Source organism: Heptranchias perlo, chromosome 15 (genome assembly GCF_035084215.1).
Source record: "Heptranchias perlo isolate sHepPer1 chromosome 15, sHepPer1.hap1, whole genome shotgun sequence".
Taxonomy (NCBI): domain Eukaryota; kingdom Metazoa; phylum Chordata; class Chondrichthyes; order Hexanchiformes; family Hexanchidae; genus Heptranchias; species Heptranchias perlo.
The window spans coordinates 53,299,731-53,319,225 of NC_090339.1; the positions used below are offsets into that span (position 1 = coordinate 53,299,731).

A 19,495-nucleotide genomic window follows, 5' to 3' on the forward strand; every position below is an offset into this window, starting at 1 on the left:
AAGGGAACTAGGTCCTTCCTATCCACTCTCTCCAGGCCCCTCATAATTTTGTACACCTCAATCAAATCACCCCTCAGCCTCCTCTGTTCCAAGGAAAACAACCCCAGCCTATCCAATCTGTCATCATAGCTAAAATTCTCCAGTCCTGGCAACATCCTCGTAAATCTCCTCTGCAACCTCTCCAGTGCAATTACATCCTTCCTGTAATGTGGTGAACAGAACTGTGCGCAGTACTCAAGCTGTGGCCTAACTAGTGTTTTATACAGTTCCAGCATAACCACCCTGCTTTTATATTCTATGCCTTGGCTAATAAAGGAAAGCATTCCATGAGCCTTCTTAACCACCTTATCTACCTGTCCTGCTACCTTCAGGGATCCGTGGACATGCACTCCAAGGCCCCTCACTTCCTTACACCTCTCAGTATCCTCCCATTTATTGTGTATTCCCTTGCCTTGTTTACTCTCCTCAAATGCATTACCTCACACTTCTCCGGATTGAACTCCATTTGCCACTTTTCTGCCCATCTGACCAGTCCATTGATATCTTCCTGCAGTCTACAGCTTTCCTCCTCACTATCAATCACACGCCCTATCTTTGTGTCATCCGAAAATTTCTTAATCATGCCCCCTACGTTTAAGTCCAAATCGTTAATGTATACCACAAAAAGCAAAGGACCTAGTACCGAGCCCTGCGGCACCCCAATGGAAACAGCCTTCCAGTCACAAAAACACCCGTCGACCATTACCCTTTGCTTCCTACCACTGAGCCAATTTTAGATCCAATTTGCCACATTCCCTTGGACCCCGTGGGCCTCTACTTTTTTGACCAATCTACCATATGGGATCTTGTCAAAAGCCTTGCTAAAATCCATGTAGACTACATCAATTGTGCTACCCTCATCGATCCTCCTTGTCACCTCCTCGAAAAATTCAATCAAGTTAGTCAGATACGACCTCCCCTTAACAAATCCGTGCTGACTGTCCTTGATTACTCTGTGCCTTTCTAAATGACAGTTTATCCTGTCCCTCAGAATTGATTCCAATAATTTGCCCACCACCGAGGTTAGGCTGACTGACTTGTAATTACTCGGTCTATCCTTTGCTCCCTTTTTAAACAATGGTACAACGTTAGCAGTCCTCCAATCCTCCGGCACTACGCCTGTATCCAGTGAAGTTTGGAAGCCTCCGCTATTTCCTTCCTGGTTTCTTTTAATAGCCTGGGATACATTTCATCCGGCCCTGGTTATTTATCCACTTTCAAAGATGCTAATCCCCTTAAAACGTCCTCTCTCACTATGTTTATCCCATCCAATATTTCACACTCCTCCTCCTTAACTTCACAAAGGAGAAGGATGATGCAGGGATTGAAGACAGATGCAAAGTATTCATTAAGAACCATGCTCACATCTTCCGCCTCCACATGTAGTTTACCTTTTTGGTCTCTAATAGGCCCTACTATTTCCTTAGTTATCTTCTTGCTCTTAATGTATTTATAAAACATCTTTGGGTTTTCTTTGATTTTACCTGCTGATATTTTTTCATGCCCTCTCTTTGCTTTCCTAATTTCCTTTTTAACTTCACCCCTGCATTTTGTATAATCCTCTAAGCTTTCCATAGTATTGAGTTCCCAGTGTCGATCATAGGCTTTCTTTTTCTGCCTTATCTTACCCTGAATGCTTCTTGACATCCAGGGGGGCTCTGGATTTGGCAGCCCCTCCCTTTTTCTTTGTGGGAACATGTTTACCCTGAACCCCTTGGATCGCCCCTTTGAATATCTTCCGCTGCTCTGACACTGATTTACCTTCAAGTAGCTGTTTCCAGTTTACTTCTGCTAAATCACTTCTCAGTTTGGTAAAATTTGCCTTTGCCCAATTGAAAACTTTAACTCCTGCTCGGTCTTGGTCCTTTTCCTTAATTTTTTTTTTATTCGTTCATGGGATGTGGGCATCACTGGCGAGGCCAGCATTTATTGACCATCCCTAACTGCCCTTGAGAAGGTGGCGGCGAGCCGCCTTCTTGAACCGCTGCAGTCCGTGTGGTGAAGGTTCTCCCACAGTGCTGTTAGGTAGGGAGTTCCAGGATTTTGACCCAGCCACGATGAAGGAATGGCGACATATTTCCAAGTTGTGATGGTGTGTGACTTGGAGGGGAACGTGCAGGTGGTGGTGTTCACGTGCCTGCTGCCCTTGACCTTCTAGTTGGTAGAGGTCACGGGTTTGGGAGGTGCTGTCGAAGAAGCCTTGGCGAGTTGCTGCAGTGCATCCTGTGGATGGTACAAACTGCAGCCACAGTGCGCCAGTGGTGAAGGGAGTGAATGTTTAGGGTGGTGGATGGGGTGCCAATCAAGTGGGCTGCTTTGTTCTGGATGGTGTCAAGCTTTGAGTGTTGTTGGAGCTGCACTCATCCAGGCAAGTGGAGAGTATTCCATCACACTCCTGACTTGTGCCTTGTAGATGGTGGAAAGGCTTTGGGGCGTCAGGAGGTGAGTCACTCGCTGCAGAATACCCAGCCTCTGACCTGCTCTTGTCGCCGCAGTATTTATGTGGTTGGTCCAGCTAAGTTTCTGGTCAATGGTGACCCCCAGGATGTTGTTGGTGGGGAATTTGGCGATGGTAATGCCGTTGAATGTCAAGGGGAGGTGGTTAGACTCTCTCTTGTTGGAGATGGTCATTGCCTGGCACGAATATTACTTGTCACTTATGAGCCCAAGCCTGGATGTTGTCCAGGTCTTGCTGTATGCGGGCTCGGACTGCTTCATTATTTGACTTTTACTATGTTAAAACTAACCAGATTATGATCACTACCACCAAAATGCTCTCCCACTGCTACTTCTTCCACCTGCCCCTCTTCATTTCCTAGAACTAATTCCAGAACTGCCCCCCCACCACCTCTCATTGGACTTGCTATATAATGGCTAAAAAAATTCTCCTGTATGCAATTTAAGAATTCTGCACCCTCTATATCATTCACACTGTTTGTATCCCAATTAATATTAGGGTAATTGAAATCCCCTACACTATTACTGCCCTATTGTTTTTGCACTTCAGAAATTTGCCTACATATCTGCTCCTCTATCTCCCTCTGACTGGGGGTCTATAGTACACTCCCAGACTGTGACTGCCTCTTTTTCGTTCTTTAGCTCAACCCATAAGGCCTCATTTGATGCTCCTTCTAAAATATCATCCCTCCTCACAACTGTAATTGTTTCCTTAACCAAAATTGCCACCCCCTCCTTTTTTATCCCCCTCTCTATTGCGTCTGAAAACCCTGTAACCGGGGACGTTGAGCTGCCAGTCCTGCCCCTCTTTAAGCCATGTTTATGTAATAGTTAAGATATCATACTGCCACGTGTCTATCTGTGCCCTCAGCTCATCCACCTTATTTCCTATACTCCTTGCATTGAGGTAAATACATTTAAGGACTGCCAAACTCCTCTGTTGTTTATTTTCTAACCTTCATTCCCTCTGCCTTCCAGACTCACTCACTAATTTTCTGCCTTCCATTTCCAGTTCCAACTTTATCCCATCTCAATCCACACTCAGGTTCCCATCCCCCTGCCAAGCCAGTTTTAACCCTCCCCGACAGCACTAGCAAACCTCCCCGCAAGGATATTGCTCCCAGCCCTGTTGAGGTGCAACCCGTCCAGCTTGTACAGATCCCACCTCCCCCAGAACTGGTCCCAATGCCCCAGGAATCTAAAGCCCTCCCACCTGCACCATCTCTCCAGCCACACATTCATCTGCTCTATCCTCCTATTTCTATTCTCACTAGCGCGTGGCACTGGGAGTAATCCGGAGATTACTACCCTTGAGGTCCCGCTTTTTAATCTTTTTCCTAATCTTTTTTACTTTGAGCCTAAATTGGAGAAGCTTTAACTGATTTGCTAAATCATTTTCCTGAAATGTTGAGCTTTTCTTCCCCCCCCCCTTCCGTAAAAGAACAGTAATGCTTTTCTTTAACTTTATTGAAAATTCCATTTCAGCCCCAATCGCAGAAGTTGTATTTTAGGAACTCATGAAAAACCTTGGTGTACAGGATGCTTAACACTGTCCCCCTCTCCCACACACAAATTTGCCTCCTATGAAAACTGTTGTAAGAGTTACTAATGTTACTGAACACCACCCCCACCATCCCTCCTCTCCTGAACATACAGTTCTCCGCTACTTCAGCCAAGTTACAGTCTCCAAGCACCATCTCAGGTTGAATGTTGACAGGCTACAGGACCATTCTGGGTACTGCAGCAGAATTCGATTTGGTTCCCACTAGACTTCCACACGTATACTTTCCAACACAGGTCACTGGCTAACTTGCCTCCTCAGTAGCCCAGGGGCACTCTTTAGCTCCCCTACCACTGAGTTCAGTAAAGTCATCACAGAACAGAGATCAAGCCTAGGACCCTTCCGAGCTGTATGGTTTAGTACGGCATTGAGCACTAAAGGGAGATACCATACATTCACTGATGCCTCTTGGTCTTCCCTTGTTAACGTGTTTTATGTTTTTCAGAGGCAGCTTAGAGAAGCCTTTTTGTGAAGAATCCCTTCTTCAGTGGCAATGAGAGCAACTTCCACGTCATCACGTCAGGGAACGAAACAAGCAAAACATCTGTTGCCATGTAGCCTCTGATCGGCATCTTTAAAACATAAAACACAAGAACCAGGAATAACAGAGATACTGCTCAGGGTGCCGATATCTCCTGGAACATTCAGGATTCCACAGAAAATTGGAAGGAAGATCTATTTGCGTCACAAGGGACTACCTGGAGCTGGGGAGTTGTGGAGAAGTAGCTCTACAATGTACGAGTGACATGACGGCCTGATTTTAGTAAAACAGAGCGCTATTGTCAGAGAAACGGTGAAGATGTGTCCATCGTGTGACCAAGCGATCGACAGAAATGCAACTTGAAGAGGCAGCTCGCGATCCAAGTGGATGATGGTTGGCAGATGTGACGGCCTGTTGTAAATTACCACATCAGTGACTAAGTGACAAATCAAACAGGCTCTACAGAAAATTCTCCCTCTTTCCTAGTCAAATCTCATTATTGGAATCAAATTGTTTACATCCTGCCCTGGCTTGTTTGATAAGTTACTAGCAAACTTCTTGGGTCATGTATTGAGCACATAAGGTTTTGCTCTTAATTTATTTTATGAATTCGGCTCTTGAAGATGAAATGGAAATTACAAGTTTTAAACTGGAAACAAATTTACAAAGTGATTTTATTCGAATCAAATGTCCATCCATGGGACCTCTCATTGTGTTGGTGGGAATTTATTCAAGTCACAGTATATGCATTCAGCAGAGGGGCTGCGGTCAACCTTAATGGGATCAGTTATGTAGGAATAGAAAAAAATCCAAAGCAACAAATCTGTATTATGAAGAACTGAACTAGAATCATGGATTGGTTACAGCACAGAAGGAGGCCATTCGAGCCCCTGCCGGCTCATTCCCCCGTTTTTTCCCCAGTAGCCCCACAAATTTTTTCCCGTCAAGTATTTATCCAATTTCTTTTTGAAAGCCACGATTGAATCTGCTTCCACCACCCTTTCAGACAGCGCATTCCAGATCATAACCACACACTGTGTAAAAAAGTTTTTCCTCATGTCACTTTTGGTTCTTAAATCGGTGTTCTCTAGTTCTTGACCTTTCCGCCAATGGGAAAAGTTTCCCTTTATTTACTTTATCTAAACCCTTCATGATTTTGAAAACTTCTATCAAAATCCCCAACAACCCTAGCTCCTCCAGTCTATCCACGTAACTGTAGCCCCTCATCCCTGGTACCACTAATAAATCTCTTCTGCACCTTCTCTAAGGCCTTCACATCCTTCCTAAAGCGCAGTGCCCAGAATTGGACGCAATACTCCAGCTGTGGCCGAACCAGTGTTTTATAAAGGTTCAACATAACTTCCTTGCTTTTGTACTCTATGCCTCTATTTATAAATTGTAAACAATTTTACAACACCAAGTTATAGTCCAGCAATTTTATTTTAAATTCACAAGCTTTCGGAGGCTTCCTCCTTCCTCAGGTGAACGTTGTTGGAAATGAAATCCTCGAAATGAAATCGCATTTATAAATCACAGAACAATGCTTGGTGATTACAGACAGTTTTTTCAACTGCCCGTTGCCAAGGCAATCAGTGTGCAGACAGACAGGTGTTACCTGCAAGGTCTCCGAACACTTCAGCAGTCAAGGACATTCAGCCACCGACCTTCGGGTAAGCGTACTCCAAGGCGGCCTTCGAGACACACGACAACGCAAAATCGTCGAGCAGAAATTGATAGCCAAGTTCCGCACCCATGAGGACGGCCTCAACCGGGATCTTGGGTTCATGTCACGTTACACTTTACCCCACCAGCGAACAAATGTTATCTGTTTTTAATATAACGGGTCAGCTGCTGTCTTTTCTATGTTTCTACCTCTCTATCTCTTTTTTTTGTGGTTTTTTTTGGTGATTTGTATATTCGGAGACCTTGCAGGTAACACCTGTCTGTCTGCACACTGATTGCCTTGGCAACGGGCAGTTGAAAAAACTGTCTGTAATCACCAAGCATTGTTCTGTGATTTATAAATGCGATTTCATTTCGAGGATTTCATTTCCAACAACGTTCACCTGAGGAAGGAGGAAGCCTCCGAAAGCTATAACTTGGTGTTGTAAAATTGTTTACAATTGTCAACCCCAGTCCATCACCGGCATCTCCACATCATGGCTACCATCTATTTATAAAGCCCACAATCCTGTTTGCTTTTTTAAATGGCTTTCTCAACCTGTCCTGCCACCTGCAAAGATTTTTGCACGTAAACACCCAGATCTCTCTGTTCCTGCACCCCCTTTAGATTTGTACCATTTTGTTTATATAGCCTCTCCTTGTTCTTCCAGTCAAAATGTATCACTTTGCACTTCTCTGCATTAAATTTCATCCACCATGTGTCCGTCCATTCCACCAGCCTGTATGTCCTCTTGAAGTCTATTACTATCCTCCTCTGCTAGCTTTGGCCATGTAGCTCGCTCTTGGGGGTGCAGTGCGCAATCTAGTTGAATTTTATATAGTATAAAAAAAGGGATGTTTAACAGCTCGAGATCAGTGTCATCCAATAGAAACTACTGACCAGCCACTGGTGTGGCCACGGCGACACCGTTACTGTTTTAGCCACATGCATTAATCTTAGTAGAAAACACCGTAAACACAATACAGGTAAATGTACTTCACATATGTTTGCTGAACAAACATCTACCACCATTCAGTGCGAAACTTTGTTGTCTCTTTCTTTCACCAAAGTTTTGGATTCTGGCATGAATTGATCAGGCAAACCACATCTTAATGCAGCTTCTCTGTTTTTAATTCGTTCATGGGATGTGGGTGTCGTGGCGAGGCCAGCATTTATTACCCATCCCTAATTGCCCTTGAGAAGGTGGTGGTGAGCTGCCTTCTTGAACCGCTGCAGTCCGTGTGATGAAAGTTCTCCCACATTGCTGTTAGGAAGGGAGTTCCAGGATTTTGACCCAGCGACGATGAAGGAACGGCGATATATTTCCAAGTCGGGATGGTGTGTGACTTGGAGGGGAACAGAAAGGTGGTGTTGTTCCCATGTGCCTGCCGCCCTTGTCCTTCTAGATGGTAGAGGTCGCGGGTTTGGGAGGTGCTGTCGAAGAAGCCTTGGCGAGTTGCTGTAGTGCACCCTGTGGATGGTACACACTGCAGCCACAGTGCAACGGTGGTGAAGGGAGTGAATGTTTAGGGTGGTGGATGGGGTGCCAAACAAGCGAGCTGCTTTGTCCTGGATGGTGTCAAGCTTCTTGAGTGTTGTTGGAGCTGCACTCATCCAGACAAGTGGAGAGTATTCTATCACACTCCTGACTTGTGCCTTGTAGATGGTGGAAAGGCTTTGGGGAGTCAGGAGGTGAGTTACTTGCCGCAGAATACCCAGCCTCTGACCTGCTCTTATAGCCACAGTATTTATGTGGCTGGTCCAGTTAAGTTTGTGATCAATGGTGACCCCAGGATGTTGATTGTGGGGGATTCGGCGATAGTAAAGCCGTTGAATGTCAAGGGGAGGTGGTTAGACTCTCTCGTTGGAGATAGTCATTGCCTGGCACGAATGTTACTTGCCACTTATCAGCCCAAGCCTGGATGTTGTCCAGGTCTTGCTGCATGCGGGCACGGACTGTTTCACTGTCTGAGGGATTGTAAATGGAACTGAACACTGTGCAATAAACAGTGAACATCCCCATTTCTGACCTTATGATGGAGGGAAGGTCATTGTTGAAGCAGCTGAAGATGGTTGGGCCTAGGACACTGCCCTGAGGAACTCCTGCAGCAATGTCCTGGGGGTGAGATGATTGGCCTCCAAAAACCACTACCATCTTCCTTTGTGCTAGGTATGACTCCAGCCACTGGAGAGTTTTCCCCTGATTCCCATTGACTTCAATTTTACTAGGGCTCCTTGGTGCCACACTCGGTCAAATGTTGCCTTGATGACAAGGGCAGTCACTTTCACCTCACCTCTGGAATTCAGCTCTTTTGTCCATGTTTGGACCAAGGCTGTACGGAGGTCTGGAGCAGAGTGGTCCTGGCGGAACCCAAACTGAGCATCGGTGAGCAGGTTATTGATAAGTGCCGCTTGATAGCACTGTCGACGACACCTTCCATCACTTTGCTGATGAATGAGAGTAAGCTGATGGGATGGTAATTGGCCGGATTGGATTTGTCCTGTTTTTTGTGGACAGGACATACCTGGGCACTTTTCTACATTGTCGGGTAGACGTCAGTGTTGTCGCTGTACTGGAACAGCTTGGCTGGAGGCACGGCTAGTTCTGGAGCACAAGTCTTCAGCACTACAGCCGGGATGTTGTCAGGGCCCATAGCCTTTGCTGCATCCAGTGCACTCAGCCGTTTCTTGATATCACGTGGAGTGAATTGAATTGGCTGAAGACTGGCTTCTGTGATGGTGGGGATAGCAGGAGGAGGCCGAGATGGATCGTCCACTCGGCACTTCTGGCTGAAGATGGTTGCAAACGCTTCAGCTTTGTCTTTTGCACTCACGTTCTGGACTCCGCTATCATTGAGGATGAGGATGTTTGCAGAGCCTCCTCCTCCCGTTAGTTGTTTAATTGTCCACCACCATTAACAACTGGATGTGGCAGGACTGCAGAGCTTTCATCCGATCCGTTGGTTGTGGAATTGCTTAGCTCTGTCTATAGCATGTTGCTTCCACTGTTTAGCATGCATGTAGTCCTGAGTTGTAGCTTCACCAGGTTGGCACCTCATAACGACCTGATGAAATGTATCCCAGGACGTTATGGGAGGTTAGGGAGGAAATTGCGGGTCCCCTAGCAGAGATATTTGAATCATCCACCGCTACAGGTGAGGTGCCTGAAGATTGGAGGGTAGCAAATGTTGTGCCTTTGTTTAAGAAGGGCGGCAGGGAAAAGCCTGGGAACTACAGACCAGTGAGCCTGACATCTGTAGTGGGTAAGTTGTTAGAGGGTATTCTGAGGGACAGGATCTACAGGCATTTGGAGAGGCAGGGACTCATTAGGAACAGTCAGCATGGTTTTGTGAGAGGAAAATCATGTCTCACGAATTTGATTGAGTTTTTTGAAGGGGTAACCAAGAAGATAGATGAGGGCTGTGCAGTAGACGTGGTCTACATGGACTTCAGCAAAGCATTTGACAAGGTACCGCATGGTAGGTTGTTACATAAGGTTAAAACTCATGGGATCCAAGGTGAGGTAGCCAATTGGATACAAAATTGGCTTGACGACAGAAGACAGAGGGTGGTTGTAGAGGGTTGTTTTTCAAACTGGATGCCTGTGTCCAGCGGTGTGCCTCAGGGATCGGTGCTGGGTCCGCTGTTATTTGTTATTCATATTAATGATTTGGATGAGAATTTAGGAGGCATGGTTAGTAAGTTTGCAGATGACACCAAGATTGGTGGCATTGTGGACAGTGAAGAAGGTTATCTAGTATTGCAACGGGATCTTGATAAATTGGGCCAGTGGGCCGATGAATGGCAGATGGAGTTTAATTTAGATAAATGTGAGGTGATGCATTTTGGTAGATCGAATCGGGCCAGGACCTACTCCGTTAATGGTAGGGCGTTGGGGAGAGTTATAGAACAAAGAGATCTAGGAGTACAGGTTCATAGCTCCTTGAAAGTGGAGTCACAGGTGGATAGGGTGGTGAAGAAGGCATTCGGCATGCTTGGTTTCATTGGTCAGAACATTGAATGCAGGAGTTGGGATGTCTTGTTGAAGTTGTACAGGGCATTGGTGAGGCCACACTTGGAGTACTGTGTACAGTTCTGGTCACCCTATTATAGAAAGGATATTATTAAACTAGAAAGAGTGCAGAAAAGATTTACTAGGATGCTACCGGGACTTGATGGTTTGACTTACAGGGAGAGGTTAGACAGACTGGGACTTTTTTCCCTGGAGAGTAGGAGGTTAAGGGGTGATCTTATAGAAGTCTATAAAATAATGAGGGGCATAGATAAGGTCGAGTCAAAATCTTTTCCCAAAGGTAGGGGAGTCTATAACGAGGGGGCATAGATTTAAGGTGAGAGGGGAGAGATACAAAAGGGTCCAGAGGGGCAATTTTTTCACTCAAAGGGTGGTGAGTGTCTGGAACGAGCTGCCAGAGGCAGTAGTAGAGGCGGGTACAATTTTGTCTTTTAAAAAGCATTTGGACAGTTACATGGGTAAGATCGGTATAGAGGGATATGGGCCAAGTGCAGGCAATTGGGACTAGCTTAGTGGTATAAACTGGGCGACATGGACATGTTGGGCCGAAGGGCCTGTTTCCATGTTGTAACTTCTATGATTCTATGATTTGTCCAGCGGTTGCGAGGGGTACTTTGACTTCATCAGAGTGGTTGCTGAGAATGTTGATTCGCACGACGAGGCCCACCAGACCTGGTCCCCAACCTCCCTTCCAGAACCAACCCCCCACTCCCGCTCTCCCTACGAGACCTGACCCGGCCCCCTGCATGGCCCAACCCCCCCCCAACCCCAACCTGACCCGGTCCCCGCCGTCCAACCCGGCCCCACCCACCGCCACCGCCCACCCCCAGCTCTCCTCCAGAATGCGATAGGAACCCGTTTGCCCTTTGCCGTGACGTGCCCTGTTGGAGCTGCTCATTACTGGTTGGGTTTGCTTTCTTCTGCTGGCCTGGAGCAGTTATTCTGATTGGTCGAGTTTACCACAACGCCAGCTCCCCTCTCCATACAATGTTGCTGTTTCCATGGTGCTGAAACGGAAAACACTTGCAAACTCTGCTTTGCATCTTAACTATTTTACCAACAAATGCACAAAAACGTTAAAGTACGCATGCATACACCATGCGATCACAAGTACTGAGGCCACATGCCCAACGATGGTGTGTATTTCTCTCTTTTTTAAAAAAATACTTGCCATTAGCCACATCTGGATTCCCAATTTTCCACATGTGGCTAGTGGCCACTGTATTAGACCACACTTCTGGAGATCATGGTCCTGGGTTCAACATCACCCTCTAGTCTTTTTTTTTTAAAAAAAGTATGCAGTTACATGATTTCTAAACTTGTGGCATCTGTTTTGATTGCTGGATTTAAGAGCAAAAATTATCCACTGAAATAAAATCCAGTGAAAGCCCTTTCATTGAAACAACTGATTTAGTTGAGCCTCAATTCATTTTAAAATAGCGAAATGAATCGGACAGGGAAAGAAAACACACTATTGTTCCAGCATGCTGATAGATTGCACTGTTAATAACCCATGCACGTCCAGCAATTACTTCAAAATAATTTACCATCTTCGGTATAAACCATCTTGGGAGAAGTCGGCTTTGAGCGAAAGGATGATGCTCGAGAGACACTGGCGTTGGGCTGGTCAGACAGCGGCGCCCCATTTACAGACTTTGGCGCAAGCTTTAAGCCTCCATCTTTCATTTTCGGTGCAAGCTTCCCGATGTCTGCCTCAGAGTACGGCCGCCAATTCTGGTTACCCACAGCTTGCCGAAGTGGACCTTCGGTCTCTGCCACCCTTGAGCTGCCCACGTTTGGTTTAGTCATTCGCTGAAATGGTGCAGGGCTTGGCGGAGAGCCCAGACCGCCTGTTTCCAGATTATTGGCCCCACTGGCAGTGTGGTTTGTGTTTCCTGCGTCATCTGCAAATACAAAAGATTTTGTGAAAAGAAAAGACTTAAGATTTTTTTTCTGCAGAGGAACAAGACAGTCGACAAAACAGGTGCAAGAGGATGAAGTGAATCACGTTACAAACCAAGTGAGCAGCAGCTCCTGACCAGGAGATAAGAACAGGAGTAGGCCATTCAGCCCCTCAAGCCTGTTCTGCCATTCAATTTGATCATGGTTGATTTGTATCTTAACACCATCTTCCCGCCTTGATTCCGTAACCTTTAATATGGTATGGCCATCATGGTGTGGGGCAGGCTTGATGGATCAGTTATCTCGGTCTAACCTGATCCCCCCCTTTCACATAAGTGAATGGGGCCCCGTCAGATTCATTGAAACGGAATAGAACTGATGTATCGACACATTAAATGAAGGAAAGTCTTGCCGTGTTTTCAGAGGTCAAGAAACTTTGGCTCTGGCCTCATGCAAGAATAAGCGACATATATAGACGCTCATGTCAAAATTGGTGACACTTTCAGGCAGGCAAGTACCCCTGTACATGCTAGAATACCACAGTCAGTTGTTTACTCAAGTACCAAGTCGATTTCAAAAAGTGGGTCAGAAATTTATTGTATTGTGGTATTTCTGTAACAGTCTGGCAGAACTGAGACTCTCATCACTGCATCCTTCTGCTCTCAAAACAATTGAGGGGCATTTCCTTAAACCTATGGGAGAAATATCAGGATTATCCCACAAGGCAAGTTGGGCGAGTGTCCAAAGGGTAAACACATTTTTCCAAATCACTGCATGTATTCAGGACACTGACCTCCATTCCAAAAAGATCTGTCTCGTGTACACTATAAAGCTCCACATAAATTAACACAAGTTGAGCAACACAAAAAAATGGCCAGTCCTCCAAGCTCGTGTAAAAAAAAAACAAAAAAATGTATCGACTGAAACAGTTACGGAAACATAGTCAGCTACGATACATAGTCCAATTTTTTGAAATGGACGTGGTACTTGAGCAAACAGCTGACTGTGATACTCTGTTGCACGCAGAGAGGCAAATGCCTGATGGAAAGAGTCACAGCCTTGCAGATTTGCAAGGGAAACAGGAGGGGATTTGGCAACATTCCTACACCATCTCTACCCACTGCTATCCATAGGCGAAGTGTCAAAGCCCAGAGTACAAATCGCCAGCAAGGTTGGAAATTGTAGGAGACACGGGTCCAGGAATCAAGTAGTTAGTGGTTAGACAACACCCATCATGGGTTTCATAATCTACAAATTAAGGGAGGGAGGGTGAGAGGGAGGTGGGGAGAGAGAGGGAGAGGGGGAGAGGGAATATGAATTCCACAGTTTTGAACTCTTGGGAAAGAATGAGTAGGAGAAGGAGGAATAAGTCTTGGTCTCAACATAGTGAGGGTGCAGAGGAGGGCAATTATAAGCAGGTGAAATGAGAGAGGAAAGTTTAGAGGAACAATGACCATTGTAAGCAGGGTTTCTGAGGGCAAAAGTGGTTCTCAGATGGCATGCCTGCCTACGAAATTCTTCACTATCTCAACCCTCTGTTGAAGACTCGATAATCATACCCAATCACCTCCAGAATACTGTTGATGATTGAGCCAGTCTGGCTCACTAATGGAATCTGGTGGGCTAGACTGGTCACTCGGGCTGGGAATCTTCCCACGTGGCTCCAGATGTCCTTGCAAACCAAACAGGTAAGGTGGTCCTCATTGGACAAGCAGCGGAAAAGCTTACCGGTGCTTCATCCTGGTACGCTACACTGCTTTAACTGGTCAAGCTCCAGCTGCAGCCCTGTGCGCATTTGGGTTCCTGAAACCTTCTCTGCCAACCTGCAGCTAAACTCTCTGCCTCCATAAGGATCCACCCCATTTACCCAAATGCAGTACGTACGCTCTACTGGACAACTAGAAAATCCAACAGTGCAGATTTCTCATTGGTTTGGTTTGGAGACTCAAAATAGTGTTGGGTTTCTGCTCGTGTCAATCCCACCCCCAAAAAAGTACTAATGGAACAGAGAAAGGCGAGGGTTGTGACTACGATGGGAATGGCACACGTGTTTGATGCAAGGACCCCTGCAATTCTGCAGGAAATTAATCAGGTCAGTCAGTCACAAGCCTTGAAGGTAGTATGCAGGATGAGAAATGAGAACTTGTGAAACAGATGCAACGAGCAAGAGTAAAAGATTCACCTTAAACATACTCATAATTTGGTGGAGAAAGCAGCAATGCACCCAATCATTCTGAGTCAGCATGCATTATATGGAACGATGGGATGTAACTGGACCTAAAGATTTCAGGTTGTTTAGTAATTTGTACCCAGATATTTCCAGTCCATTTAAAAGGGAAGCACTCTTGGAATGAGCACAATTCACCCTCAGGATATAGCACCAACCCTCTCCCAAATCAGGACTACCCCACCTGCTATATGAGGAAATAGTAAAATAGCTCAATCCTTACTTACAGCATAGAGGGGACAATTAAGGGGATCCTATCAAAGTATATAAAATATTAAATGGCTTATATAAAGCAAGTCCAGAATATTATATTAAATTAAGTCAGACTAGTTGAGCTAGAGGTCACAGATATAATGGAAAGTAAAAAAATCAGGAATCAGAAAGAACTTCATACAAAAGGGAGATAAATGTCTGGACTAACCTTCTAGGGGCAGCTGGATAGAGATGCAGACTTTAATGGCATTCGAAATATATTAGGCTGGGAGAATTGGAGCAGCAGAGGGATGAATTTCAGAGGGTCGAATGGCCTTTTCTTTTAGGTTACACGCTCACGTTATTAGTAGAGGTCAGGAGAAAGTAGCAAGTTAAGATTTAATCCGCTAACCTCCCAATCACTCTCTCCACAGAGTCACTGAATCCAGGAAGAGGCTTCTAACGGTGAGAGGCAGCCCCGTGTCACTCAGAGCATGACTGCGTGTGTTCACCACAGTGGAAAAAAAGGTGGGCGGTTCTCATTAACAGGCCTGCTGAATAACAGTCACTTAATGCCAGCCCTGTAATTAGGATTCCAACCCAAAGACTGTGTAATTAAACTGCAGACCCATATAAAAAAAAAATTGGAAAACAGGAATCTTGATAGTTTATCCAGCGAACAGCTGCAAGCAATTGATCAAACCAGACACCACTGGTCTCACGAAAGACGAGCGGTGGCGCCAAGCGCCAAAAGCTTCAGACACGTATAACGATCAGCGCCATAAAATCCCCTCGCAGTGCTGCCAGCCAATGCGCAGCTGATAAACAGAGCAGCCCGATGCAGAATCTGCGTGCACAAATCAAAAAAAAGGCAGCCCTGCTTCAACATCAGAGAACGCAAGAATCAGGCGGCAGGATCTAGCCAACCACTTCAAGTCTCTCCGTCTAGTTGTTGATTAACTATAGAAGGCCGAAAGAAAAAGCGAGGGGCGATGTGGTCAGTTCGATGCTGGAGCCATGTCACATCACATAGGATGTCTGGGGGCTTGATTGCCATTACAAGCCCATTGGAACCATGTTAGGAGAGTGACCCGGTGGGAAGCAGCTGTTCATTCTCCAAATATGCTCCTTTTAAGGGATGGCCATCTGAGATTACCTGCAGAGTATGCTGGTATTGATTGAGGGGGAGTGAGGGAAGAGAAGCAGGTTTGTAGTATTCATCCACTGACTAATAGATACTCCAGAGCCCAACTAAATCAATCATTGTAATGTCAGAGCTCTTGGGTAAATTAATCCAAAAAGCAGAGGGGCTACGAGATGAAGGAGAACATCACATACAACATCCCTTTAACCAGGTCATATTCTTTACCTTGTGCAAGTAACATTGGTGTATCAAGGTCCGCAGAATACGATGTATATCTCAGAGAGGCTCAGACAGTAACTCAGGAAGGTGAATTATGGGCGAGCCAGTCGTGGGATTCAGATAATATCACACTGCTCCCTATCACGTTCTATTTATAAGCATATCAGTTAACTATTATGTTTGCTGCTCAAAATGATTAGTTATTATTTTTTTTCAAAAAGGCTCATTACTTGCGTCTGGTTCAGTGAGGAAATGTACCAAGATATCAATTTTTATTATAAATGGAAACTAAATTGCCACACAGGTTAGCATGATGTTACCATGAATTTGTTTTAAACTTAAGTCCACATGGTTCTCAGTTGTCACGTCAACTCCCTAAAAATGTAACAGATACTTTGCAGAGATCCATGGGCACTGGCTGCCATCTGGTACCTCTCCCCAAGTGCTCATTCTCTGTCTGTGAGCCTAGACAGTGAATATCAATGTGGCTATTCAACTGTGAGGGGCAGCCACATCTCCAAGCATGTATTTTCCAGCTGGCACACCCAATAGTGGTAAAGAGGTAGAAGCCTGGCTGATATTTCCCCTCCCTCCCCCCCCCCCCCCCTTAGACCAGGGGTGCCAAGGTCACTTGCAGCATCTCCACTGCCGTCCAGATGAGGTCAGCCAGCTCAGTGTAAACAGGGATCAAACCTAAGTTCTCCCTGATCTGTTATGACTCAGCATCACACCAGGCAATACAATTACCCACTGAGTCAGGAGCAAGCAATGAGCTCAAAAGGAGGGAAAAAAAAATTACTCAATGTTGAAAGCCCAGAAAAAAAAAGTTTGCAATGTAACTTTACTCTTGGGGTTTTTCCCATCTGTGGAGTGGAAAGTTATCATTACCCTGTATATAAAGGGTTGGGGTCGCTAGTCAGTCAAGTGCAGGTGAAGTGGTTTAAGGACAGCATGGTTTTAAATTCAATTTCCAGAGTATGCCGGGCCAGCCAATCTGCCTGGCAATCTAATCCTCTCATGGGACACTTCTTGGGCCAAAGTTTCTGCTTTGGGGGGGAAGAAAGCATTCTCCAGTCTGTAAATTACATTGAGACTAGGTCAAATATTTTTTGTCAAAGATTGCATTAGGAACATCCAAAGAATAAATCATTCTTTGCCAGTCCACTCCTTACATTTATAGAATCATAGTCAAAGTGACAACGTGAAACTATTACACTGATATGAATTAGAATGCATTAACCCTCGCTTAGCAGAATAGAAATTCAGTACATTTAGACTAAGAAATAATGTTACAAAAGGCTTTAATTCTGCCACAAGAGGCACCCTAAAATTATCAGGTGTTACGTCACAAGGGACCTTCCAGGCATCAATGGGGAACATCTCAGGATTCTGCCATTTTGTCCAGCTGCATTAAGGGAGGTACCTGAAGGTTTGAATCAGCACGCACCCGACTATAGCAGGAACCAGCAGAACAGCAGGCAGGGAGAGGGGGCATGCAAGGATCGCCTTGCTCAGTGCCCCCAGTGATCTCGGCACTATCAATCACAGAACTGCTTTCTGCTATCCCCAGTTGAGTTTTTTGCAGCATACTGTACACATTTTATTGGCTTGACTTTTATACAACTGGTGCAGAGTGGCAGACTGGAAGGTATATTAAGATTATGAAGTCACGCATTGATAGTGAAGTAAATGTTTAGTGCGCTTTGCCACCAAGTGCTCCACAAATCAAACCAAAAAAATGAATTGACATAAGGCGGGGGTGGGGGTAGGGAAGTGGGACAGAAGTCTAATACAACAATCCGTGCTCCCACCTCCCTCTCCTGCATTTTCCAGATAAAATGGCTTCACCATCTGGAAATGGAACAAATTCCACTATTCGGCAAACACCGACACACACAAAATACATTTAATATAAAGAATCTTCAAATATTTAGTGAAAAATGCCACAACGGGGCAGTAGGGAACTCAGTCACCTCATACAGCCCCAATGGATGTTGATTTGAACTATTCCACTGTGCTGCTCTGTGCTTTAATGTGCTGTGAAGAAAATGGCCTTTTCAAATGGATGGGTTCTGATGTCGTTTTGAATTTGAAATACATTGCTCCTGTGATGGCCTTAAAGGCACCTCCACACTATGGTTCGATGCCTGGTCTCACTGAGTCAGCTGATTTCAACCAGGGCAGCAGTTGGCACCTCAGGGTCTCTGGGCTAGGGAAAAATAACACAGCAGACAACCCAACCACTCCTGCTGGGGAGTGCTGGACTTCAGGCGAGAGCAGCGCCGGGCTTAACTGAAACCCACCACAATCGAATAGCTGGCCAGAACTGTATAGGCTCAGACATGAAAAACAGCCACTTGGATGAGATACCAGAGGGCTATTAGCACCCACAAAACCGTACCACAAGAGGGAGAGAGAGAAAAATTCCAATGGCGTGCCAGGCATTGATTTTAAGCAGGATGCGACTGCGTGAGAGTTAGCAGTACCACCCTCTCCCTTCTCTCCCTCCCACAGCAAACAACTAAACTCAAACCTGGGTTGTGCATTCTACATACGATTTCCACTCATTCCACAACATGCATGCAAAGGAAAGATAGGCTTCACAGTTTTAAAGAGGCCACCTGTGAGTAATTAAACAGCCACGAACCTTCCACATCCTCAGAATGGGAAGAGTTGAGGTTTGGCCGAGGTCGAGCGGGCCGTTTGGAGATTGTGATCGGCTGACGTTTCCTCGGTGCAGCTCTGGGAGGGGGTATCGGAGGAGCAGCATTTTCCTCTGGTGGGGACTGCAATATCTGGAAAATCGGAACAAAGTGGAGACACATTTCCAGGAGTCCTTTTAAAAAGACAATTCTGATCAACTAATAATTTTTCCTTCTGCTTATTTCTTCAGTGTTTTTTTTTTAATTTAAAAGCTCAGGAGGTGGAATTTCCATGGGCTAACCCCCACCCCCTCCCCCACCAATCTCTTGCCGTAACTTCGGTAGGGCATCCTGCGGAGAAGCGGCCGTTTCCGCCGACTTTCCACTGAGGACACAACGGGAGATCAGGGGAAGCACCAGGGAAATTCCAGGCACAGGTGCTGACTTCCGGGAGCAGGGAACTGGGAGGAGAGGCCAGGTCTGATGGAGTGAGGGAGCTGGAATAACAGCAACAGCGATACAATTAACACAGGATGCTGACTGTGAGGAATTACTGAGCCCCATGGTGAGAGGAAGCTGGATTCGCACAAATCATTAGCAGCAGTTTCAGTTACACAGTGCGTTAATCGAGCTCCCTCATGCTGTCAGGCTCAGTAACACAACCAGGCCAGTTCAACCAATCATCAGCACTCACTGTTTAAACAAATATACTTAAACAGACAGCAGTTCTTTGTAGCAGTTTGATTTTTAATAAGGGGCCCTAATTGCACAGTGCACTTTTTAAAAAAAGAGGTCGTGGTAGAAGAGAGGCAGAGTGGATCTCCAGTGCTGTAACGTCCTAGGATGTGGGTTGACACCATGGTGAGCTCATACTTTTTACAGTGTGTAGGGGACGTACTAAGTCCCAGCCGTGTGTTTTATTACATGGAAGGCAA

General features: G+C 45.6%; 1 protein-coding gene across 3 annotated transcripts in view; it reads right to left on the reverse strand.

The window, feature by feature from the left end:
* ophn1 (oligophrenin 1) overlaps positions 1–19,495 on the reverse strand; it is a 211,963-nt gene that overhangs the window by 50,629 nt on the left and 141,839 nt on the right. For all 3 annotated transcript variants that reach the window (XM_067997231.1, XM_067997232.1, XM_067997229.1), the window contains exons 19-20: positions 18,566–18,713; positions 11,782–12,138 (exon numbers count right to left, since the gene is read on the reverse strand). In XM_067997231.1, the coding sequence (XP_067853332.1) occupies positions 11,782–12,138; positions 18,566–18,713 (505 nt within the window). The remainder of the gene's footprint in view (positions 1–11,781; positions 12,139–18,565; positions 18,714–19,495) is intronic.